The 23,804-nt window shown below is 41.9% G+C and overlaps 1 protein-coding gene across 10 annotated transcripts; it reads left to right on the plus strand.

Moving 5' to 3' along the window:
* Positions 1-1,747: 1,747 nt before the first annotated feature.
* LOC142575094 (uncharacterized) lies at positions 1,748-23,747 on the plus strand. Of its 10 annotated transcripts, none has more exons than XR_012826563.1 (7): positions 1,748-2,207; positions 2,958-3,048; positions 6,217-6,402; positions 8,216-8,377; positions 16,680-16,865; positions 19,839-20,000; positions 23,645-23,742. XR_012826563.1 is itself a non-coding variant. In XM_075684105.1 (5 exons), exons 1-4 carry the CDS (start codon positions 2,203-2,205, stop codon positions 19,914-19,916), a joined length of 360 nt encoding a protein of 119 aa, XP_075540220.1. In that variant the 5' UTR covers positions 1,748-2,202; the 3' UTR covers positions 19,917-19,926; positions 23,642-23,740. The 10 variants fall into 10 exon arrangements, 3 of the variants coding, with proteins under 3 accessions (XP_075540220.1, XP_075540237.1, XP_075540224.1); XR_012826562.1 differs by having other exon boundaries at positions 23,642-23,740; XR_012826575.1 differs by lacking the exon at positions 19,839-20,000 and having other exon boundaries at positions 23,642-23,744.
* The last annotated feature ends 57 nt before the right edge of the window (positions 23,748-23,804 follow it).

Here is a 23,804-nt window from a genome sequence, read left to right on the forward strand (position 1 = left end):
TATTTCGGCGAGATCTTAAGTTCTCCATAGGTTATTTTATTCCCTTCATCACGTGAGTTTTTAGGTGTTTTAGGAATAACTGTAAATTCCTGTAACACCATCTGCATCTTGACCGATCCCTCGAAGGGGATATGTGCACTGTAAAAAATTTCCGTCATTATACGGAGGATTTCCGTCATTATACGGAGAACTGCAGGTAAAAATACGGAAACTATGCCATATTTCAAAAATACGGCAAAATCTGCCGTTAATATACGGAAAGTGCTCTCCGCTTTAAGCTTTACGGACATTTTCACTGTAATCGTATAACGGCTATACACTGTTTTGGACGAAACAGACAGAATTCCGTATTTTTGTTATGCGAACATCCGTATTATTGTGAGAAAACTTAAGCTGTCTGAATGAGCGCTCGTACTCATAAAGTTTCAGCTAACAATATTTTATTGAACACGCAAACTGTACGCATTATGAAGATGCGTACAAAATGCGAGAGCTAGCCTTCTACCAAAAGCTGCAATAACAGATCGTATAAATATATATACGCATCTTCTATTGTGGTCGCAGTTTGCCGCGCATATGGGCCTTGTAACGCTGATCATATGCGCAAATATATGTGTGTTCTCACAAGAGTCACAATGTTCTGAAATTAAGCGCTTTGTAGTTAATAACACAGCATGTATGTTTAAGTGAATGAAGAGCCGTGGACATACGTGCACACGTAAACAAGCTTGTAGCATTCAGGTGCTGGTGCACTGGGAATGACATTGGTGCTCTATACTCCAAAAATTTTGCGCACTCTAAATCAGTACCGAAACGCAGGAAGTGGTATAATGACCGTAACTGCGTTTACATTTTGCAACAAATGGTCTCGAAGGGGACTGGCGGCCTATAGATCCAGGTACAACGGTCGGGTGAAATTTTCGAATACGGCAAGCAATTAACCCAAGTGTCAAAGGGCATTGCTGAACTGCAATGTAGTTGGTTTAACTCATTCCCATAATATTTACAAAATATCTCGTCTCTGACAATAACTGCCCATTCATTGACACAAATCGATTACGCATAATCTTCACTGTTCATGTGTTAATTCTTGCGATAAGATGTAATCGCAAACATTTGGCGCTTCATCTTGAAACAAGACCGGTAAGTGCGCTTGTTCTTGAACGGTAGAATAAAGAACGCGAACATGCACCGACATGTGTGTAAACTACTGGAAGGTGACTGAAGATGAAGGACCTATTACCGTGTTAGTACTGTGTGTACTGTCAAAAAGAAGAAAAAAGTAATACGGAAAGATAGAATGCCTAGTGCCGAGATGTAACGATTCAAGCTTTATTTCTTTTTGACCTAGAATACACCACCATTAGTTCCATGTGCTTTATATATGGGTAATGTTTTGACACAACTCATTATTTACCTGTTCATTACAAGCACCAACCTGCCCAAATTATCACTATACTAGAGCTTATGGACGCACCGCAGTGCATTGCTTTGCACTTCATTGCAGCACAGGGGTTTGCTATCCCCAGTAGCGAACGCTTTGGTTGACCTCCCTGCCTTTCTGCTTCTTGCATTCTCTCTCCCTTTGTATAAAACACACTAACTTGCGGGAGAGAAAGCGTTCTCCTCTTTTAGAATTCAATTAATTCTCAAGCAATTATATTACAGTTCCAGTAACTAGAGCACAAATGCGAAAACGAAACCGATTCAGTTCTGTTCTCCGCGCTCACAGAGTGCGGCACCAGGGGGCAGCGCGCGCTGCGCGTCCGTTAGGAGTGGCAGACGGAGCTGCACATGTGTAGTCAGCCAGAATTTTTCGTGTCGTGTTGTAAAAGTTGTTAATTTGCCGTAAATATCTCTTGATTTGTACTCAAGAGTGGAGCAAGACCCCAAGGAAGAGAGATTGACGCATCGGGAGCGAAGAACAGAAACGATGGATGCTTACGATGCTTGGGTCTCGGCACGTTCGAATTGGCTAAGTTGCGAATTTGTCGCTGTGTTGTGTACGCTTGTGCGCTCGTCATTTGCCGTCATCGCGAGGAGATATTTGCGCTGGATGTCTTTCACTTCGTGTACAAAACTCTGCACGCTGCGGCATCGAAGAAGTTGTTCTGTGTTTGGGTGCACGTATGCGCTTGGACACGGATAGCCTGCTTGCTCTCAACGGGTGTTCAACAGTCTACGCGCGCTCTTAACTTGCTCATGAGGTAAGCCCATTTTAATCTTATTTGGTTTGCATAACGTAGGTCTTAAAATTCTGTGTGGTAAGCCGGTGTCGCGAACAGAAATATTGTTTCAAAAGACCACTATGCAACGTCTTAGGGCAAAAATGACGCATGTATGGGGAAAGGGATCACCCTATCTTTTCAGATCGATTCCAGTCGTAGCGCGATCGGCTCGATCGCAATTTCTGTGAGGTACTTCTAACCTTTTGCTCGCTCGCGTTAAAAGCGTAGAATAATACTGCGTTCAGTTGCGCACTTGTATTGACGCTTGTATTGGCTTGAGAGCATATTGTATCCGATACAAGAACTTCTGTTAAAACACGGATATAAACGTTCGAGGCAATAGCAGTCACTCACTACCTGTGATCGTTACTTTCTTGCTTGGGTGCACGTTTTAATTGTGACCAGAAAAAAAGTTCTTTGCTCTGGCTGCTCTGCTGTGTTTCCTTGGTGCAACATTTTGCGGTGCAGCAAGACGTGTTGCTTCGAATGATGTCTGGGCAGTCAAGGCATTCGTGTCAGTAAGCAAGCAGTAAACGGGGTATCAGTGCGAAAAAAAATTGGACATACAAGAGAAGCGAATGGTATCATCATCGACTCTTTTATTTTACGAATAATTCAGTTGTATTACTAAGGCGGGGAGTGGATCTGCATGAAAGTCAGATTGTATTGATACTCAGCAAAAACAAGGTAACTTATCATTACTAATCAATCCTTTTCTTTTACTGAAAGGCAAGTTGCTGTTGTGCTGGAGCTGAGAAGAGGTCTGCTGCCTGCAATGGGTCCATCTCTCTCAAGTTATCGCAGTATTGTAGCCCTCGAAGTGAGTGGATTTTTTTTTCTCTTAGCTATTTGCCACCTGAATCATGACCATCTACTTAGCTGTGTAGGTGATCACTCTTAGTGACATTGGAGTGCTGGTGGACAAGCACTCCTTTATGATTGCAACGCATATGACAGAGTGCAGCTGTGGCAGTATGCGAATGTGTTAATCTATAAGGCAAATTAGGTCCTTTCAGGTAATATGTTAATATATTGATGACATTGGATTGTGGTCTAGCAGGCAAAAATGCTAAACAAGGAGAAGTAACTTTAATTTGCACTTGGTAAGATGTGCAAGCAATTCAGGCTGTTATACATGAAATGGGACATTTGCAGATGTCTTCTACAATGCTGCACTCCTGAATAACTTTGGAGTTGAGTGATACCACTATAATTTCTCTGTAAAGTATGCAGCACAATTTACCATTGGGGGAGGCTGGCATCAACAGGCGTCTACTTACTGTGAAGTTCAAATGAGGTGTTACTGTTAGGGTGACTATAAATAATTTATGGTTTAATTCTAATCTTGTATGAGACAGACATAGTTTACCCACTTGGTTAAACAATAGAGATGTAATATCTGTGTATACAAGTATTACCCATTCATTTATGCCATTTGGACAATGGCAGAAATGCGGCTTAGAACGACAGAAAGCTGAGCTAGTTGGTAAGGATTCATTATGCAAATAAAAGGGAGGCGTGCAGACAGGACACAAGAGTAGAGAAGTGGACAACACAACACAGCATTCGTGTTGTCCACTTGTCTACTCTTGTGTCCTGTCTGCACGCCTCACTTTTATTTGGCAATGCATGGGTACATAGACATTACGTCACTATTGTTTAACCAAGGGGTGCCCCTGCATGCTAAATTTTACAGGGCTATTATTAAGTAATGTCAACTTTTGTTGTAACATTAAGGCACCTTTTATATTATTACAGATTACCACCATTGTGTACCATCGTAGTGTGATATTTACACTAAATGCATTTGACTTTGCTATAAAACCCTGCACAGTGGTGCATCATGAAATTTTTTTCTATTGTTTCTGGCCTCAGAAAGCACTTTACGTTATATTCTGGTTTGCAACAAGACTATAATGCAGGTTTCTCTCCTTATATTTTGTGGCACTTCAAACTGCGGCGAGCTAAACCACTGGGCAGCAATACTGGAATCGCTACCGCGTGTGGAGCTGTCTTCAAACACACAGAAGAAATACATAATTGCTTTTTTAGCGCTCAACGTACACAAGAAAGACGACGAGAACAAGGCGCTACTCTCAACTGACATCACTTTATTGCGTCCCTCCTTTTTAGACAGCAGAATCTAGAAGAACATGCACTGTGAACGCCATGTGCAGGAACCACCCAACATCTGATCACAAGAGCACACTCATGCGACAGAATCCCCAAAAAAAACATATTGAGCACTGTGCAAGGTTAAAGAAAGCACACTAATGCACTGTGACCCCAATGACTGTATGAAGAAAGCTTCCGATAACTCTCTGGCGGTGGTATCACGGCTCTTTTTTAAAATCGTAGTATCACGAAACATTGCGAACATAAGCGATCCATACCAGCAGGCACAGGTTCTGATTTGGCACAACATTGTAAAATATGGAAGTGCAAAGCAATGTTTCGTGATACTACGATATTGAAGAAGTGGTGTGATACCACCGCCCGAGAGTTATCGGAAGCTTTCTTTATACAGTCATTGGGGTCACAGTGCATTAGTGTGCCTTCTTTAACCATGTCCAGTGCTCGATATGGTTTTTTGGATCCCGTCGCATGAGTGCGCTCTTGTGATCGGTTGTTGGTGCTTCCTGCACATGGTGTTCACTGTGCATGTTCTTCTAGATTCTACTATCTATAAAGGGGTGACGCAATAAAGTGATGTCAGTTTAGAGTAGCGCCTTGTGCTGGTTGTCTTTCTTGTGTCCATTGTTTTGCGCTTAACAAAGTATTTATGAATTCACACCAACTAGCCCGCCAACACATTGTGTTGCGGGCACTTCTGAAGTACTGTCTGTCCAATAACCTTGGTGGCATGGAAGTGCCGTCCACTTCTATGCGTTGCTTTCTGTTTCATTGTGGCATCACATCACATTCTAATCATAATGTGTATGTACTTTTTCCAAAAGACCCATATTCCTATCCTTGTGTTATATTTTGCTGTCACATTATTTATGTGCAAATGACCAGTGCTCCAAGCTCCATTTTATCGCAAAGTAAACTACTGATACCTAAACAGTTCTGTATATCAGAAAACCAAAGCCGAACTGCCGAACAGTACCATGCAGCAGCCTTAGTGCAGTGTCAAGTAGTCAGATTTTATCGGTCATGCAGAGGTGCACAGCATACCTCTTTATTACTTGCTGAACACTTCATAATAATATTTGGGGTTTTACGTGCCAAAACCACTTTCTGATTATGAGGCACGCCGTAGTGGAGGACTCCGGAAATTTTGACCACCTGGGGTTCTTTAATGTGCACCTAAATCTAAGCACACGGGTGTTTTCGCATTTCGCCCCCATCGAAATGCGGCCGCCGTGGCCGGGATTCGATCTCGCGACCTCGTGCTCAGCAGCCCAACACCATATCCACTGAGCAACCACGGCGGGTCCTGAACATTTAAGCTGTGTGAAAACTGAGTATTTATGTAGCTTCAACCACATGCTATTGGCCATTGCTCCTGCCCTCAGCAAATGTGGAAGATTATCACGGCATTTCTTTTTCTAACTCTTTTTCCTTATTACAGCAGGATTACTGCATGCGTAAGTAGGAAACGGATCACATAGGCAATCAAAAGCCAACAATGTGTAAACTTGGAACATTGATTGTACAGTTTGATGACCCAGAATAAGTAGAAATACACCATAAATGATTGACAATTAACTTTTACTTGACACAGGGCTAGAGCATACAGTAAGCATACTGTATGCTCATACGGTGTCACATCAATTTAAATTTTATTGTAGCTTTACAGTGTACGCTTCTATTGTTGCATTCTGTCAGAGGGATGGTAATGTTTCACGTGTCTAGCAACTAGACTGTCTATATACAGTAGTAAAAATGTGCGAACTGTATTTTTTAATGATTTGATGGAATGTGTAGAACAATAAAGCCATACAATCAACGCACAGTGATGTGACTTTCTCTGCACATGTTGTAGGTTCAAAAAAGCATGGTGGAAGCGGTTGCCAAGGTTCCGACCAGAAAAGACTGCCAGTATAAAAGGGTCCACACCACTGATCTCTACTACAGGGGATGGACAGCACATCGAGCACCCTCGACTGAAGCCAACCTTGTCCCGGAAGTTGGTGCTTCACGACTTTGCAGCAGCACTTCGTTTGCACGGGTGTGTGGCATTTCTTCCCCTAACATGCCTGCCTGATGTGCCATAAACTACCCAAGCAGTGTTTCGAGGTGTCCAGAATTTTTCCATTGCAGTGTCTACAGTGTCGCTAACATAAGTGGCGTGCAATGGAAAGACTGGTAAATGAGAAAAAAACTTGATATAAGAGAACACTATCGTATACGGGTTCAGATTGTCATAAAAGCGCTTACCAGACATGTAGAGACCTCCTAAAATGTGAAAAACCACAAAGAAAAGTTTTTCGGCAGCAATATTATCTGATCGCACCCACTAGTTAGTCCACCATATGCCCTGCTTCCAGGACAAGCGCCTGCATGACACCGCATTTCCACTGACTTCACCTGCATCCAGTGCGGTGTGCTGCATCCAGCAAAACATATTAGAAATCAGGGGTGCACAGTGTTTTCTGTCCCCTTTCTCGACGCCTACTGAACACATGGTAAACTGTTTCCAAAGCAGAAAAACAGAGGGAAAGGGCTCTGAACACATTGCATTTTAAAGTGGCTGGTACTGGGTAACGCAAGTACTGTGGCATAGTAGATTTGCACCAGGCAACGTGGGCGCCCAAAAAGGCTGCTGTTTACTTGCAAATGGCCAACGTATTGTGAGCATGTTGAAGTTCTGTTTTTATTCTCATCGCTTATTTAGCTAGTGGAGACAGCTTTCACAACTGGAGAAGAAGCCTTGGAAGCATGAAACACTCCACAAAACCAGCTTCAATATATCGTGTCTGCATCACAATTTCATGGCTGCATGAGTCAACGCTCTGGTTAACATGTAAGACTGTTCATAATGTTTGCCATGCATTATCCACGTTATTTACAGGTCAACCCTATCTTGAGATTTAAGCTGATGTTGCGTTCAGAGAAATTATGGCCGAGAGCCAGCTTTTGAGAATACAGATTGAGCTCGACAGATTAAACACCAGAACAAGTCGTTGAGGATTTCAGATCAAGAATCTTTAAAGGCCAGTTCATTTAGTGGTGTTAATATTCTGCTCAAAGATGTTGATTGTTACGTTCATATGGTGCCCAAGCATTGCGGTAACAACTTCACTTGGAGTACATAGCAAGGGTGTATTCGACATAAGCTGCTGGCTTTTTTCTGTGGTTTCAAAAACTGGTTTCTTGTTCAGTTTAAATTTTCAAATTTTGCATTGTTTATTAGGTGTTGTGTCCTGTTTCCTTTTCCTTCAGCTTCTTAGTTAAACATCTGAATAGTGAACACAACTGGACCTTTTGCTTGATTTTCTAGATTACACGCTCTCAATGCAAAACAATTTCACTTCAAAAGTGCTTGTGCCGTGCTGAAAGAATAACTTGAAGCAGCCATAGCCGCCAATAACACGCAAGAGATGATTATGAAAATTGTAATATTGTTTTTTGATCTACAGGGTGTCTTAACTATCGTGCACCAAGATTTAGAAATATGTAAATGCGATGTAACTAGACAAAATGAAGGTAACATTGTTTGCCATCGCTTGGAGATACTCTGGTTATTTTTTGCATTCTGCCTAATTGCATAATTCTTAATTAGTTAATAAATATCTCAAATAATTAAATAAATTGTCAATGAAAAGTTGTAGAGCAATAGAAAGCCTCCTGATATACTTTTTTGTTACTGTTACTCATTGTGTGCTACATAAAAGTTTTTCCAAGGAATAAGCCTGCGAATACACAAAGAGTCTTGAGTGGCCAGTCATGTGTCAATTTTGTGGTGCAAAGCCACGAATACAACTTAAATGGGCTCTTTTAAGAAAAAGACTTAGCTCAGAAAATTATCCTTCTTTATGCAGCCTGTGGAGACAAGGTTTCTTAGACATGGCCATGGCCCTCAAGGAAGATGCCGCGGCCACAGGCAGTTCCTCCAGTGACCGTGAAAAGGTCCCCTGGGGCACAAGTCTAATTTGGCACCCCTACCTTTCTCCTGCAGCTTTTCTGTCTACTTAGCTAACCAGGTGGGTCAATGATGGCAAAGGGAAAAATGAATCAACAGCTTCAAACGTAGAACTTGCTCAAGGTCAATGCATTTTTGGTGTGAAGTTTTTCCCTTATCATTTATCAAAAAACGGCTAATAAGTATATGATATGGTCTTCATACGGACACCTCTTTCCCACGGAGAATTAGCAGTAAAAAAAGCAGCTTATGAAGGCTTGAATATTAGCTAGGATGATGTGGCATAGATAGGATAATGATTATGAATGTTTCTGGTGAAGGTAGTGGTAGTAGAGTGAATAATCAGACTTTATTTATAGATTAAAAGACATTTTGTTCCAATGCCAGAATTTTAAATCATCCCAAATAATTCTTGCGTTTGATAGTCTATGCACATTGAGTGACAGTGCTTCTTGAAGCTTGCTTCTTGCTGACATCATTCTTATGCTGCATAATTCACCTGTTTAATTTCCCTATTTCTCCCGTTCAAGCAACTTTACATTCATCATAAGAAACCTCATAGATGAGTTCCCGAAACTTGCTGATGAGATTAGGGGGCGACGTGCACCCCAGGCTTGGATATGCATTCAAGAGCCTCATATGTTGCAAATGTTAGAAATACTCCTGCTAAGCAAGTTCTTGGTGTCATGCAAGGTTATTTGCGAATATGAATTTGCCTAAATTTAATAAACAGTCAATCTAAAACATGTGATGAGATATCGCAGACAATACACACACATTCCAACTGAACTAAATACAAATAAATATAGCAGCACATGCAGAATCATTGGCATGGTGCCATTCTTTCAGTGGAATAAAATCTGACCTGCGTTGTAAATCTGGAATCCTTTATAATCGAGACTACTAAATATCTCATGAGGGTTGTAACGTAAAATATGCATGTATTTATTCCTCGTTTTTACTTTAAGACCCAATAATGCTTAAACAGCAGTGAAACAACTGAGATCACAGTACTTAATACTATATATTGCTCCAGAAATCCGTTTCTCTGCCGATTGCAGCATTTGACACTAACAATTTTTGACAGAAAATGTGAGACAGAAATCACATAACACTTAGGGTAGTGCTATTCACTTTCATTGTTTGGGAACGAAACCCATAATTTACATGTTATGGCCCTATGTGTCATTACCTTTGAACAACAAAAAATAGGGGGTTTGCTTTTTGCAAAACTGCATGGAGGTTTTTACTGTGTGCAATTAAAATTAGAAACCTTCACAGCTGATACTAAATGCATTGTCCACAGCTTTAGGTTATACAGGTGCACTACTTTACACAGAACACACTCTTTTACCTCGTCACTGCCCATACTCTTAGGCAAAGTTACACCCTTTGGAGTGCCCCTTCTGCCACACAACGATAATCGTCACCTGCCTTGATGCGTCTTCTTTCTTTAACGCTGCGAGCCCTGTACTTTCCAGTAACAAAGGGCATGCGCGTTATCAGCATGATAGCATTCCCGACAGGAAAGTAGCGGGCGTGGTGTTTTCAAGAAAGGAAACGCATCAAGGCAGATAACGATTATTGTTGTGTGGCAGAAGGGGCACTCCCAAGGGTGTAACTGCCTAAGAGTGCAGGTGGTGATTCAGATTCTTCAAAGGTGTTTCATTGTATGGGATGGCACATCGCTCTTCACTTATTTGCAGAATATTGCATTCCAATTGTGTCATATGAGATAAATCCATTAGAGAGCTTTAACTTGCCCTAAATTTTTTACAGCTGTGTACTGGTAAACTGGCAGCAGCTTGCAGTGCTTGTGGAAAAACAATTGTAACTGCCATATTATATGTAACTGCTAGTGCACAGGCATCGGCAGCAGCAATGGTTAGGGTACATTTGTTTCTTCTATTCTGGGGTATGCATCCTCCACCACAAAGTAGTTTTTTTTTCGTCTTCCTCTTCTACCACATTGGAATGTGAAATGGGGTGTAATTTGTAGGGTATACTCTTGCATAAACTTCATGACCATTTATTCTTGTCTGTGCCACAGATCATTGTTGCTACCACTGTAAAAGCAGGGTGCCTGTTTACAGCACCCGTAGGGAACAATCTGTGAATCTTTAACGAACAGTAAGGATAATGAATAATCGAATATTATTTAGTAATTTTCAACAAATTTAGCACTCTTTGCTTTCCACTGTGGTGTTTTTCAAACTCCAATGTTGGCACAAGATTTGACTGCAGGATGTCATTTTGTGTGAAAGAGTGCACTTGTGCGCATAACACCTCATCGTCAACATTCTGCTGCACAGAATGTCATTAGCTTTCGTATGCATTGGTCAGTATCGGCTGCTCCTTTGTTAGTTGGAATGTAGCATTTATGTAAAGCACATTTGATGTTCTACAAAAAGCATTGTGCCCTCTTATCCCCTAATTCTCCTACTTGATGCCTAGTGTTATAATAGCATGGTTGACACCATGAGAGTCCGTGTGGTGTATAATTGTGTCTGGTGGGGTGGGGTGTGCATTAACTTAAGCAACTTTTCCAGACGACTTGAATCAATATTGTGGAATGCTGTTTTTTTTTTTTCAATCACTGTTACCAAGTTTCTGTTTGGTTGTGGCAACAAGTATGATGTAGTTCGCTAGCACTCCTGCCAACACATATAATGTGCAGGCATCTGTGTTGAAAAAAAGACCAGCGAATGGTTTGCCAGGAGCTAAGCGCGCATTAGATCCCATAGATGCGATGAATATTTACAATTATTATTAGGGTTATAATTATATTCGTGTGCTGATTGCTGTGCTATCGTTTGTTAACGTAGCTTTCCCTCAAGTCTAAATATTTTAAGGCAGTTTGTCCTGTGCGTATCATGGCCACGCACGCTTATATCGCCTTTCGTTTCTCTACCACGAGTGCGCTTCAAAACCATGGCGCTGCAATTTTGCTTTCCTTTCCTTCCTTCTCCGCCCTTAAACTGTCTCTCTTAACTACTACACGCAGAGACAAAGCAACAGCGCGCGCATTAGATGCCATAGATGAGATGAATATTTACAATTATTATTAATGTTATAATTATATTCGAGTGCTGATTGCTGTGCTATCGTTTGTTAACGAAGCTTTCCCTCAAGTCTAAATATTTTAAGGCAGTTTGTCCTGTGCGTATCATGGCCACGCACGCTTATGTCGCCTTTCGTTTCTCTACCACGGGTGCGCTTTAAAACCACGGCGCTGCAATTTTGCTTTACTTCCTTCTTCTCCGCCTTTAAACTGGCCCTCTTAACTACTACACGCAGAGACAAAGCAACAGCGCGCGCATTAGATCCCATAGATGAGATGAATATTTACAGTTATTATTAGGGTTATAATTATATTCGAGTGCTGATTGCTGTGCTATCGTTTGTTAACGAAGCTTTCCCTCATGTCTAAATATTTTAAGGCAGTTTGTCGTGTGCGTATCATGGCCACGCACGCTTATATCGCCTTCCGTTTCTTTACCACGGGTGCGCTTTAAAACCACGGCGCTGCAATTTTGCTTTCCTTTCCTTCCTTCTTCTCCGCCTTTAAACTGGCCCTCTTAACTACTACATGCAGAGACAAAGCAACAGTGCGCGCATTAGATCCCATAGATGAGATGAATATTTACAGTTATTATTAGGGTTATAATTATATTCGAGGGCTGATTGCTGTGCTATCGTTGGTTAACGAAGCTTTCCCTCATGTCTAAATATTTTAAGGCAGTTTGTCGTGTGCGTATCATGGCCACGCACGCTTATATCGCCTTCCGTTTCTCTACCCCGGGTGCGCTTTAAAACCACGGCGCTGCAATTTCGCTTCAGAGACTTTCCTGTCCTTCCTTCTCCGCCCTTAAACTGGCTCTGTTAACTACTACACGCAGAGACAAAGCAACAGCGCGCGCATGCGATCCCATAGATGAGATGAATATATATATATATATATATATATACATACATATATATATATATATATATATATATATATATATATATATATATATATATATATACATAGAGAGAGAGAGAGAGAGAATTATCAGTCATAGCTCTCGTAGTATAGCCCTCTGGGCCGTTTACTTTTTTTTTCTTCGAAAATAGTCCTATTAGGGTTCTTATAATTACACGAAGGTATTTCGCCCTCGTCAGCAGCAGTCCCTGAGATAGTTATTCTGGCGGCTAGCTTCCCACGCTATGCGTGCTGCCCTCGCACCTGTTTAAGCTTTTCCTAGACGCTAGAGTTATACTAGGTCTACGCAACCTTGAGCGATCGGAAAGCGCGTTTTCCCCTCTTGGCCGGCGGAGAAGGGAGGCTTTGTTCCGGCCGCAGAGTCCTCCCCGTCTCAGTAAGGTGCCTGGTGGTGGTCTCGCACGGACGATGCCCTCTCGGTGAGCGCTTATTCCCCCTCATCTTTTAAGAGGTTCAATACTTACAAGCATTTGTCTCGCAAACCATATTTATTTCAAGGGAGTTTTCCACGTCTCAATAATTTCTCTTGTCGTATTCGAGTGCTGATTGCCGTGCTATAGTTTGTTAACGAAGTTTTCCCTCAAGTCTAAATATTTTAAGGCAGTTTTCCTAGTCTCTAAAGCCGCTCAAGTTCGCTCTTCTCCTCGGGCGGCCATTTTTCCAAGAAAGTGTGCCTTCCAACCACAACAAAAAGCGACTATCGCGGACATCAATCCCTTTCCATGTAATTATGAGGCTCGGAGCAGGAGCTATGGCGCTTGAAAGTAACCTGGGGCCTGAAGAACCGACTGAGCTATCTTTCCGGGCAACATCCAAGGGTCACGAGTTCAAATCACCTCTTATGTTCCTTTAATTCCCCGAATTTTTTTCTTTTTCTTTCTTTTTAATGTCTTTTCCTTTATTTTATCACTGTACGGGAACCCTCCTTCAAAGAAAACGATATATATGGTCAATTATATATGGCCACACATGTGCAGGTCATAAATACCAGGTTCTCTAGCCGAGTGCCATCCGTGCGGTATAACCGAGCTCAGATTGGTCCACCTTGACTGATCAAATAGGGCACCACTGTAGGTGAAATGAGGCGCACAACTCCTGCGGGACCCGCCGTGGTTGCTCAGTGGCTATGGTGTTAGACTGCTGAGCACGAGATCGCGGGATCGAATCCCGGCCACGGCGGCCGCATTTCGATGGGGGCGAAATGCGAAAACACCCGTGTACTTAGAATTAGGTGCACGTTAAAGAACCCCAGGTGGTCAAAATTTCCAGAGTCCTCCACTACGGCGTGCCTCATAATCAGAAAGTGGTTTTGTCTAGAAATGAAATCGACTTAATACTCTGCGCGAACCCTGGCATCATACAAGATGTAGACGTGCTCGGCAAGGTACGCTGCAGTGACCATAGGATGGTAAGAACTCGAATTAGCCTAGACTTGAGGAGGGAACGGAAGAAACTGGTACACAAGAAGCCAATCAATGAGTTACCGGTAAGAGGGAAACTAGAGGAATTCCGGATCAAGCTACAGAACAGGTATTCGGCTTTAACTCAGGAAGAGGACCTTAGTGTTGAAGCAATGAACGACAATCTCATGGGCATCATTAAGGAGTGCGCAATAGAAGTCGGTGGTAACGCCGTTAGACAGGAAACCAGTAAGCTATCGCAGGAGACGAAAGATCTGATCAAGAAACGCCAATGTATGAAAGCCTCTAACCCTGCAGCTAGAATAGAACTGGCAGAACTTTCTAAGCTAATCAACAAGCGTAAGACTGCGGACATCAGGAACTATAATATGGATAGAATTGAACAGGCTCTCAGGAACGGAGGAAGCCTAAAAACAGTGAAGAAGAAACTAGGAATAGGCAAGAATCAGATGTGTACGTTAAGAGACAAAGCCGGCAATATCGTTACTAATATGGATGAGATAGTTCAAGTCGCTGAGGAGTTCTATAGAGATTTATACAGTACCAGTGGCACCCACGACGATAGTGGAAGAGAGAATAGCCTAGAGGAATTCGAAATCCCACAGGTAACGCCAGAAGAAGTAAAGAAAGCCTTAGGAGTTATGCAAAGGGGGAAGGCAGCTGGGGAGGATCAGGTAACAGCAGATTTGTTGAAGGATGGTGGTCAGATTGTTCTAGAGAAACTGGCCACCCTGTATACGCAATGCTTCATAACCTCGAGCGTACCGGAATGTTGGAAGAACGCCGGTGGAAATAACTGGTGAATGAAAGCACACCCAGGAGAACTGAGCACAATATTTTCTTTCATTATAATAATGCTTGTGTACATAGACATTACGTCACTATTGTTTAACCAAGTGGTGCCCCTGCATGCTAAATTTTACAGGGCTATAATTAAGTAATGTCAACTTTTGTTGTAACATTAAGGCACCTTTTATATTATTACAGATTACCACCATTGCGTACCATCGTAGTGTGATATTTACACTAAATGCATTTGACTTTGCTATAAAACCCTGCACAGTGGTGCATCATGAAATTTTTTTCTATAGTTTCTGGCCTCAGAATGCACTTTACGTTATATTCTGGTTTGCAACAAGACTATAATGCAGGTTTCTCTCCTTATATTTTGTGGCACTTCAAACTGCGGCGAGCTGAACCACTGGGCAGCAATACTGGAATCGCTACTGCGTGTGGAGCTGTCTTCAAACACACAGAAGAAATACATAATTGCTTTTTTAGTGCTCAACCTACACAAGAAAGACGACCAGAACAAGGCGCTACTCTCAACTGACATCACTTTATTGCGTCCCTCCTTTGTAGACAGCAGAATCTAGAAGAACATGCACTGTGAACGCCATGTGCAGGAACCACCAACATCTGATCACAAGAGCACACTCATGCGACAGAATAAAAAAAAAAGAACATATTGAGCACTGTGCAAGGCTAAAGAAAGCACACTAATGCACTGTGACCCCAATGACTGTATGAAGAAAGCTTCCGATAACTCTCTGGCGGTGGTATCACAGCTCTTTTTCAAAATCGTAGCATCAGGAAACATTGCGAACATAAGCGATCCATACCACCAGGCACAGGTTCTCATTTGGCTCAACATTGTAAAATATGGAAGTGCAAAGCCATGTTTCGTGATACTACGATATTTAAAAAGTGCTGTGATACCACCGCCCGAGAGTTATCGGAAGCTTTCTTCATTCAGTCATTGGGGTCACAGTGCATTAGTGTGCCTTCTTTAACCATGTGCAGTGCTCGATATGGTTTTTTGGATCCCGTCGCATGAGTGCGCTCTTGTGATCGGTTGTTGGTGGTTCCTGCACATGGTGCTCACTGCGCATGTTCTTCTAGATTCTACTTTCTATGAAGGGGTGACGCAATAAAGTGATGTCAGTTTAGAGTAGCGCTTTGTGCTGGTCGTCTTTCTTCTGTCCATTGTTTTGCGCTTAACAAAGTATTTATGAATTCACACCAACTAGCCCGCCAACACATTGTGTTGCGGGCACTTCTGAAGTACTGTCTGTCCAATAACCTTGGTGGCATGGAAGTGCCGTCCACTTCTAAGCATTGCTTTCTGTTTCATTGTGGCATCACATCACATTCTAATCATAATGTGTATGTACTTTTTCCAAAAGACCCATAATCCTATGCTTGTGTTATATTTGCTGTCGCATTATTTATGTGCAAATGACCAGTGCTCCAAGCTCCATTTTATCGCAAAGTAAAGTACTGATACCTAAACAGTTCTGTATATCAGAAAACCAAAGCCGAACTGCCGAACAGTACCATGCAGCAGCCTTAGTGCAGTATCAAGTAGTCAGATTTTATCGGTCATGCAGAGGTGCACAGCATACCTCTTTATTACTTGCTGAACATTTAAGCTGTGTGAAAACTGAGCTTCAACCACATGCTATTGGCCATTGCTCCTGCCCTCAGCAAATGTGGAAGATTATCACGGCATTTCTTTTTCTAACTCTTTTTCCTTATTACAGCAGGATTACTGCATGCGTAAGTAGGAAACGGATCACATAGGCAATCAAAAGCCAACAATGTGTAAACTTGGAACATTGATTGTACAGTTTGATGACCTAGAATAAGTAGAAATACACCATAAATGATTGACAATTAACTTTTACTTGACACAGGGCTAGAGCATACAGTAAGCATACTGTATGCTCATACGGTGTCACATCAATTTAAATTTTAGTGTAGCTTTACAGTGCACGCTTCTATTGTTGCATTCTGTCAGAGGGATGGTAATGTTTCACGTGTCTAGCAACTAGACTGTCTATATACAGTAGTAAAAATGTGCGAACTGTATTTTTTAATGATTTGATGGAACGTGTAGAACAATAAAGCCATACAATCAATGCACAGTGATGTGACTTTCTCTGCACACGTTGCAGGTTCAAAAAAGTATGGTGGAAGCTGTTGCCAAGGTTCCGACCAGAAAAGACTGCCAGTATAAAAGGGTCCACACCACTGATCTCTACTGCAGGGGATGGACAGCACATCGAGCACCCTCGACTGAAGCCAACCTTGTCCCGGAAGTTGGTGCTTCACGACTTTGCAGCAGCACTTCGTTTGCACGGGTGTGTGGCATTTCTTCCCCTAACATGCCTGCCTGATGTGCCATAAACTACCCAAGCAGTGTTTCGAGGTGTCCAGAATTTTTCCGTTGCAGTGTCTACAGTGTCGCTAACATAAGTGGCATGCAATGGAAAGACTGGTAAATGAGAAAAAACTTGATTTAAGAGAACACTATCGTATACGGGTTCAGATTGTCATAAAAGCGCTTACCAGACATGTAGAGACCTCCTAAAACGTGAAAAACCACAAAGAAAAGTTTTTCGGCAGCAATATTATCTGATCGCACGCACTAGTTAGTCCACCATATGCCCTGCTTCCAGGACAAGCGCCTGCATGACACCGCATTTCCACTGGCTGCACCTGCATCCGGTGTGGTGTGCTGCATCCAGCAAAACATATTAGAAATCAGTGGTGCACAGTGTTTTCTGTCCCCTTTCTCGACGCCTACTGAACACATGGTAAACTGTTTCCAAAGCAGAAAAACAGAGGGAAAGGGCTCTGAACACATTGCATTTTAAAGTGGCTGGTACTGGGTAACGCAAGTACTGTGGCATAGTACCGTATTTACACGATTGTAAGTCGACCCCTTTTTTAAAATTTGAAAGTCTGAAGTTGGGGGGTCGACTTACAATCGAAACCAAAACATGGCCCCGCCAAAAAAAGCCATACCAACGAGAGCTACAACGTAGTTACAATTTCATGTTTGCTCTATAGTCCTACCCGTATCTTTTCGCTATCCCGCGTGTTTGTTCGCTTTTCGGAAGGGTTTTTCAACATTTTTGAGAGTCTTACAGTGCATGCAATACTCATGGGGGTGTGTCGATAGTTGATAAAAGCGCCGCTGTTCCCATTTGCGGCGGCACCCTCAGAACGGCGGCGCTTGCGGGGAGTATCGGTAGTTCATGGAAGAGCAGACACCGCTCGCGGGTTTCTTTCTCTGTTTAAAGGCATTGGTATTGGTTTGACTAACTTCTTGACGCGCTCCACATCGGCTACGTGCTACTTCTACGCTTCCCCAGTCGTCATGAGTGCTGCAGGCCCACTAATATTTCCGCACTCGTTCACAGCAGCGTTCAAGAGGGCTGCCATCCTTTACGCCGAAGAAACAAATCACTGCGCAGAGGGCCGCAATTTCGATGTTTCTAAACGGGTGGTGCGAGAGTGGCGACTGCAGCGAAGCAAAATTTTCACCTATGTGACGGCAAGTGAGAAATTTCCCACGTGCCGAAGTATGGACGCTTTCCGGAGCTGTAGGCTAAGCTTGCGGCGTACGTCGCTGAAATGCATGATCGGTCCCTGCCAGTGAAGTGCGACGTGGTCATGAAATAAGCCCGGACCTCCGCCTTAATTTTAAGGTTCTGCTCCGCCGTGAGTACAACGAGTGGCTGGCGGCAGAAGACTGCGAAATTACGCCAACCGGACCTGTCAAAAGAGCCTCCCTGACGGCTGCGTGTGGTTGGGTGCATTTGGCGTGGGCTGCTGTTCTGCAAGATGTCCTGGTGCGGACGTTTGCCAAATTTGAAATTTCGCTGAACCACGACGCGCTGTGGGACCGCAGCAACGATGACGATGGCAGCACTAGTGAAGACGAGTAGTCCAATGACATACTAATAAATTTTCGTTATCGAATGCGCCCTCGTTTTTTTTTTTTTTTTCGGTCAAGCGATATGGGGGGGTCGACTTACATTCGAGTCGACTTACAATCGTGTAAATACGGTAGATTTGCACAAGGCAACGTGGGCGCCCAAAAAGGCTGCTGTTTACTTGCAAATGGCCAACGTATTGTGAGCATGTTGAAGTTCTTTTTTTATTCTCATCGCTTATTTAGCTAGTGGAGACAGCTTTCACAACTGGAGAAGAAGCCTTGGAAGCATGAAACACTTAACAAAACCAGCTTCAATATATCGTGTCTGCATCACAATTTCATGGCTGCATGAGTGAACCCTCTGGTTAACATGTAAGACTGTTCATGATGTTTGCCATGCATTATCCACGTTATTTACAGGTCAACCCTATCTTGAGATTTAAGGTGATGTTGCTTTCAGAGAAATTATCGCCGAGAGCCAGCTTTTGAGAATACAGATTGAGCTCGACAGATTAAACGCCAGAACAAGTCGTTGAGGATTTCAGATCAAGAATCTTTAAAGGCCAGTTCATTTAGTGGTGTTAATATTCTGCTCAAAGATGTTGATTGTTACGTTCATATGGTGCCCAAGCATTGCGGTAACAACTTCACTTGGAGTACATAGCAAGGGTGTATTCGACATAAGCTGCTGGCTTTCTTCTGTGGTTTCAAAAACTGGTTTCTTGTTCAGTTTAAATTTTCAAATTTTGCATTGTTTATTAGGTGTTGTGTCCTGTTTCCTTTTCCTGCAGCTTCTTAGTTAAACATCTGAATAGTGAACACAACTGGACCTTTTGCTTGATTTTCTAGATTACACGCTCTCGATGCAAAATAATTTCACTTCAAAAGTGCTTGTACCGTGCTGAAAGAATAACTTGAAGCAGCCATAGCCGCCAATAGCACGCAAGAGATGATTATGAAAATTGTAATATTGTTTTTTGATCTACAGGGTGTCTTAACTATCGTGCACCAAGATTTAGAAATATGTAAATGCGATGTAACTAGACAAAATGAAGGTAACATTGTTTGCCATCGCTTGGAGATAGTCTGGTTATTTTTTCCATTCTGCCTAATTGCGTAATTCTTAATTAGTTAATAAATATCTCAAATATATAAATAAATTGTCAATGAAAAGTTGTAGAGCAATAGAAAGCCTCCTGATATACTTTTTTGTTACTGTTACTCATTGTGTGCTACATAAAAGTTTTTCCAAGGAATAAGCCTGCGAATACACAAAGTGTCTTGAGTGGCCAGTCATGTGTCAGTTTTGTGGTGCAAAGCCACGAATACAACTTAAATGGGCTCTTTTAAGAAAAAGACTTAGCTCAGAAAATTATCCTTCTTTATGCAGCCTGTGGAGACAAGGTTTCTTAGACATGGCCATGGCCCTCAAGGAAGATGCCGCGGCCACAGGCAGTTCCTCCAGTGACCGTGAAAAGGTCCCCTGGGGCACAAGTCTAATTTGGCACCCCTACTTTTCTCCTGCAGCTTTTCTGTCTACTTAGCTAACCAGGTGGGTCAATGATGGCAAAGGGAAGAAAGAATCAACAGCTTCAAACGTAGAACTTGCTCAAGGTCAATGCATTTTTGGTGTGACGTTTTTCCCTTATCATTTATCAAAAAACGGCTAATAAGTATATGATATGGTCTTCATACGGACACCTCTTTCCCACGGAGAATTAGCAGTAAAAAAAGCAGCTTATGAAGGCTTGAATATTAGCTAGGATGATGTGGCATAGATAGGATAATGATTATGAATGTTTCTGGTGAAGGTAGTGGTAGTAGAGTGAATACTCAGAGTTTATTTATAGATTAAAGGACATTTTGTTCCAATGCCAGAATTTTAAATCATCCCAAATAATTCTTGCGTTTGATAGTCTATGCACATTGAGTGACAGTGCTTCTTGAAGCTTGCTTCTTGCTGACATCATTCTTATGCTGCATAATTCGCCTGTTTAATTTCCCTATTTCTCCCGTTCAAGCAACTTTACATTCATCATAAGAAACCTCATAGATTAGTTCCCGAAACTTGCTGATGAGTTTAGGGGGCGACGTGCACCCCAGGCTTAGATATGCATTCAAGAGCCTCATATGTTGCAAATGTTAGAAATACTCCTGCTAAGCAAGTTCTTGGTGTCATGCAAGGTTATTTGCGAATATGAATTTGCCTAAATTTAGAAAACAGTCAATCTAAAACATGTGATGAGATATCGCAGACAATACACACACATTCCAACTGAACTAAATACAAATAAATATAGCAGCACATGCAGAATCATTGGCATGGTGCCATTCTTTCAGTGGAATAAAATCTGACCTGCGTTGTAAATCTGGAATCCTTTATAATCGAGACTACTAAATATCTCATGAGGGTTGTAACGTAAAATATGCATGTATTTATTCCTCGTTTTTTACATTAAGACCCGATAATGCTTAAACAGCAGTGAAACAACTGAGATCACAGTACTTAATACTATATATTGCTCCAGAAATCCGTTTCTCTGCCGATCGCAGCATTTGACACTAACAATTTTTGACAGAAAATGTGCGACAAAAATTACATAACACTTAGGGTGGTGCTATTCACTTTGATTGTTTGGGAATGAAAACCATAATGTACATGTTATGGCCCTACGTGTCATTACCTTTGAACAACAAAAAGTAGGGGGTTTGCGTTTTGCCAAACTGCATGGAGGTTTTTACTGTGTGCAATTAAAATTAGAAACCTTCACAGCTGATACTAAATGCATTGTCCACATCTTTAGGTTATACAGGTGCACTACTTTACACAGAACACACTCTTTTACCTCGTCACTGCGCATACTCTTAGGCAAAGTTACACCCTTTGGAGTGCCCCTTCTGCCACACAACGATAATCGTCACCTGCCTTGATGCGTCTTCTTTCTTTAACGCTGCGAGCCCTGTACTTTCCAATAACAAACGACATGCACGTTATCAGCATGATAGCATTCCCGACAGGAAAGTAGCGGGCGTGGTGTTTTCAAGAAAGAAAATGCATCAAGGCAGATAACGATTATTGTTGTGTGGCAGAAGGGGCACTCCAAAGGGTGTAACTGCCTAAGAGTGCAGGTGGTGATTCAGATTCTTCAAAGGTGTTTCATTGTATGGGATGGCACATCGCTCTTCACTTATTTGCAGAATATTGCATTCCAATTGTGTCATATGAGATAAATCCATTAGAGAGCTTTAACTTGCCCTAAATTTATTACATCTGTGTACTGGTAAACTGGCAGCAGCTTGCAGTGCTTGTGGAAAAACAATTGTAACTGCCATATTATATGTAACTGCTAGTGCACAGGCATCGGCAGCAGCAATGGTTAGGGTACACTTGTTTCTTCTATTCTGGGGTATGCATCCTCCACCAGAAAGTAGTTTTTTTTCGTCTTCCTTTTTTTTCCACATTGGAATGTGAAATGGGGTGTAATTAATAGGGTATACTCTTGCATAAACTTCATGAGCATTTATTCTTGTCTGTGCCACAGATCATTGTTGCTACGACTGTAAAAGCAGGGTGCCTGTTTACAGCACCCGTAGGGAACAATCTGTGAATCTTTAACGAACAGTAAGGATAATGAATAATCGAATAATTTTTAGTAATTTTCAACAAATTTAGCACTCTGCTTTCCACTGTGGTGTTTTTCAAACTCCAATGTTGGCACAAGGTTTGACTGCAGGATGTCATTTTGTGTGAAAGAGTGCACTTGTGCGCATAACACCTCATCGTCAACATTCTGCTGCACAGAATGTCATTAGCTTTCGTATGCATTGGTCAGTATCGGCTGCTCCTTTGTTAGTTGGAATGTAGCATTTATGTAAAGCACATTTGATGTTCTAACAAAAAGCATTGTGCCCTCTTATCCCCTAATTCTCCTACTTGATGCCTAGTGTTATAATAGCATGGTTGACACCATGAGAGTCCGTGTGGGGTATAATTGTGTCTGGTGGGGTGGGGGGTGTACATTAACTTATGCAACTTTTCCAGACGACTTGAATCAATATTGTGGAATGCTGTTTTTTTTTTTTTTCAATCACTGTTACCAAGTTTCACTTTGGTTGTGGCAACAAGTATAATGTAGTTTGCTAGCACTCCTGCCAACACATATAATGTGCAGGCATCTGTGTTGAAAAAAAGACCAGCTAATGGTTTGCCAGGAGCTAAGGTTCATTTAGACCATTAAATTTTGAGCTTACGCCGGTGGAAATAACTGGTGAATGAAAGCACACCCAGGAGAACTGACCACAATATTTTCTTTCATTATAATAATGCTGAAGCTTTGAACCGCATTTGAACTGACTTGTTTAAAAAATGACCCATATCCTTGTTCAAGTAAGACAAAGGTTCCACAGGAAGACAGAAACTTGAAGCCGTCAACAGCAGCATGAATATAAACAGCGCTCGACATTTTGCAATCTTGCACCTGGTTATCATATGGTCTATCCCATTTTTTTCCACAGGCTGTTCTTTACTGTTTTATTGTCATACCCAGTTTAATTTTAATGTCCCTATTTTTTAATATTTGGTTAATATATCTTTTCTTCATCGGCTTTCAACAAAATCTATATTCATAATGTGCCTTCATTTACCATTTACATTGCTCTTAACCAGATGCATCTTGATACAAAATTTATTTTCCTTAATTCTTCGTTTTCCTTTTCCAAAAGTGCAAACTGTTTATCTTGATGCCTATTTTGTCTTCTGGGAAGATTATGTCTACTGGATTAATGACTGCTTACATGTGTACATCGTTTTCTGTTTTGGTCACCCCTGCCCTTAGCAAGTACTGACAGCAGTGCTCATACCCGCTCCATCACAATCACCACGGCTTAAGCACACCCTTCCTTCCTTTATTTTAACACTTTGGCTTCTCTTGACCTATTATATGCACCAGTTTCTTCTCCGCCAATGAGGCCAAGGAGGCCAAACAACACAGCCAAGGAAAACATTTGCTACCCTAATGAGAAGCACCTATGTCGAAATGTTGGCTACAGCAACATCCCTTGTTCCAACAATGTTGGTCTACTGACATGTTTTTCTAACACAGAAGTTACTGCTTTGTAGTGTTCTGTGATTATACTCTTTTGCCGCTTTCTTTAGGATGGATATTCACGAATACTATTTGTTTCTCCTAACAGCAGCAAGTTTATCCTTGCAAGCGTTTGGAGTCAAGAACAACTTTCACCAGGAAGAAGTGCAAGATGAGTGTGTGAAGAAAATAAAGTTGCTTCTGTGATCTAAGAACTTGAGGACTGGAATGTTGCACCTTTTTGTATATATGCTATGCAGTGCATTCATATT

This window comes from Dermacentor variabilis, chromosome 1 (genome assembly GCF_050947875.1).
Source record: "Dermacentor variabilis isolate Ectoservices chromosome 1, ASM5094787v1, whole genome shotgun sequence".
Taxonomy (NCBI): domain Eukaryota; kingdom Metazoa; phylum Arthropoda; class Arachnida; order Ixodida; family Ixodidae; genus Dermacentor; species Dermacentor variabilis.

What these genes read in the sequence shown, in the direction of transcription:
- LOC142575094 (XM_075684105.1), top strand. An exon ending in GCAGTATTGTAGCCCTCGAA is followed by an intron (nt 3,049 to 16,679) that starts GTGAGTGGATTT and finishes CACACGTTGCAG; the next exon opens with GTTCAAAAAAGTATGGTGGA. An exon ending in GCAGCACTTCGTTTGCACGG is followed by an intron (nt 16,866 to 19,838) that starts GTGTGTGGCATT and finishes TTCTTTATGCAG; the next exon opens with CCTGTGGAGACAAGGTTTCT.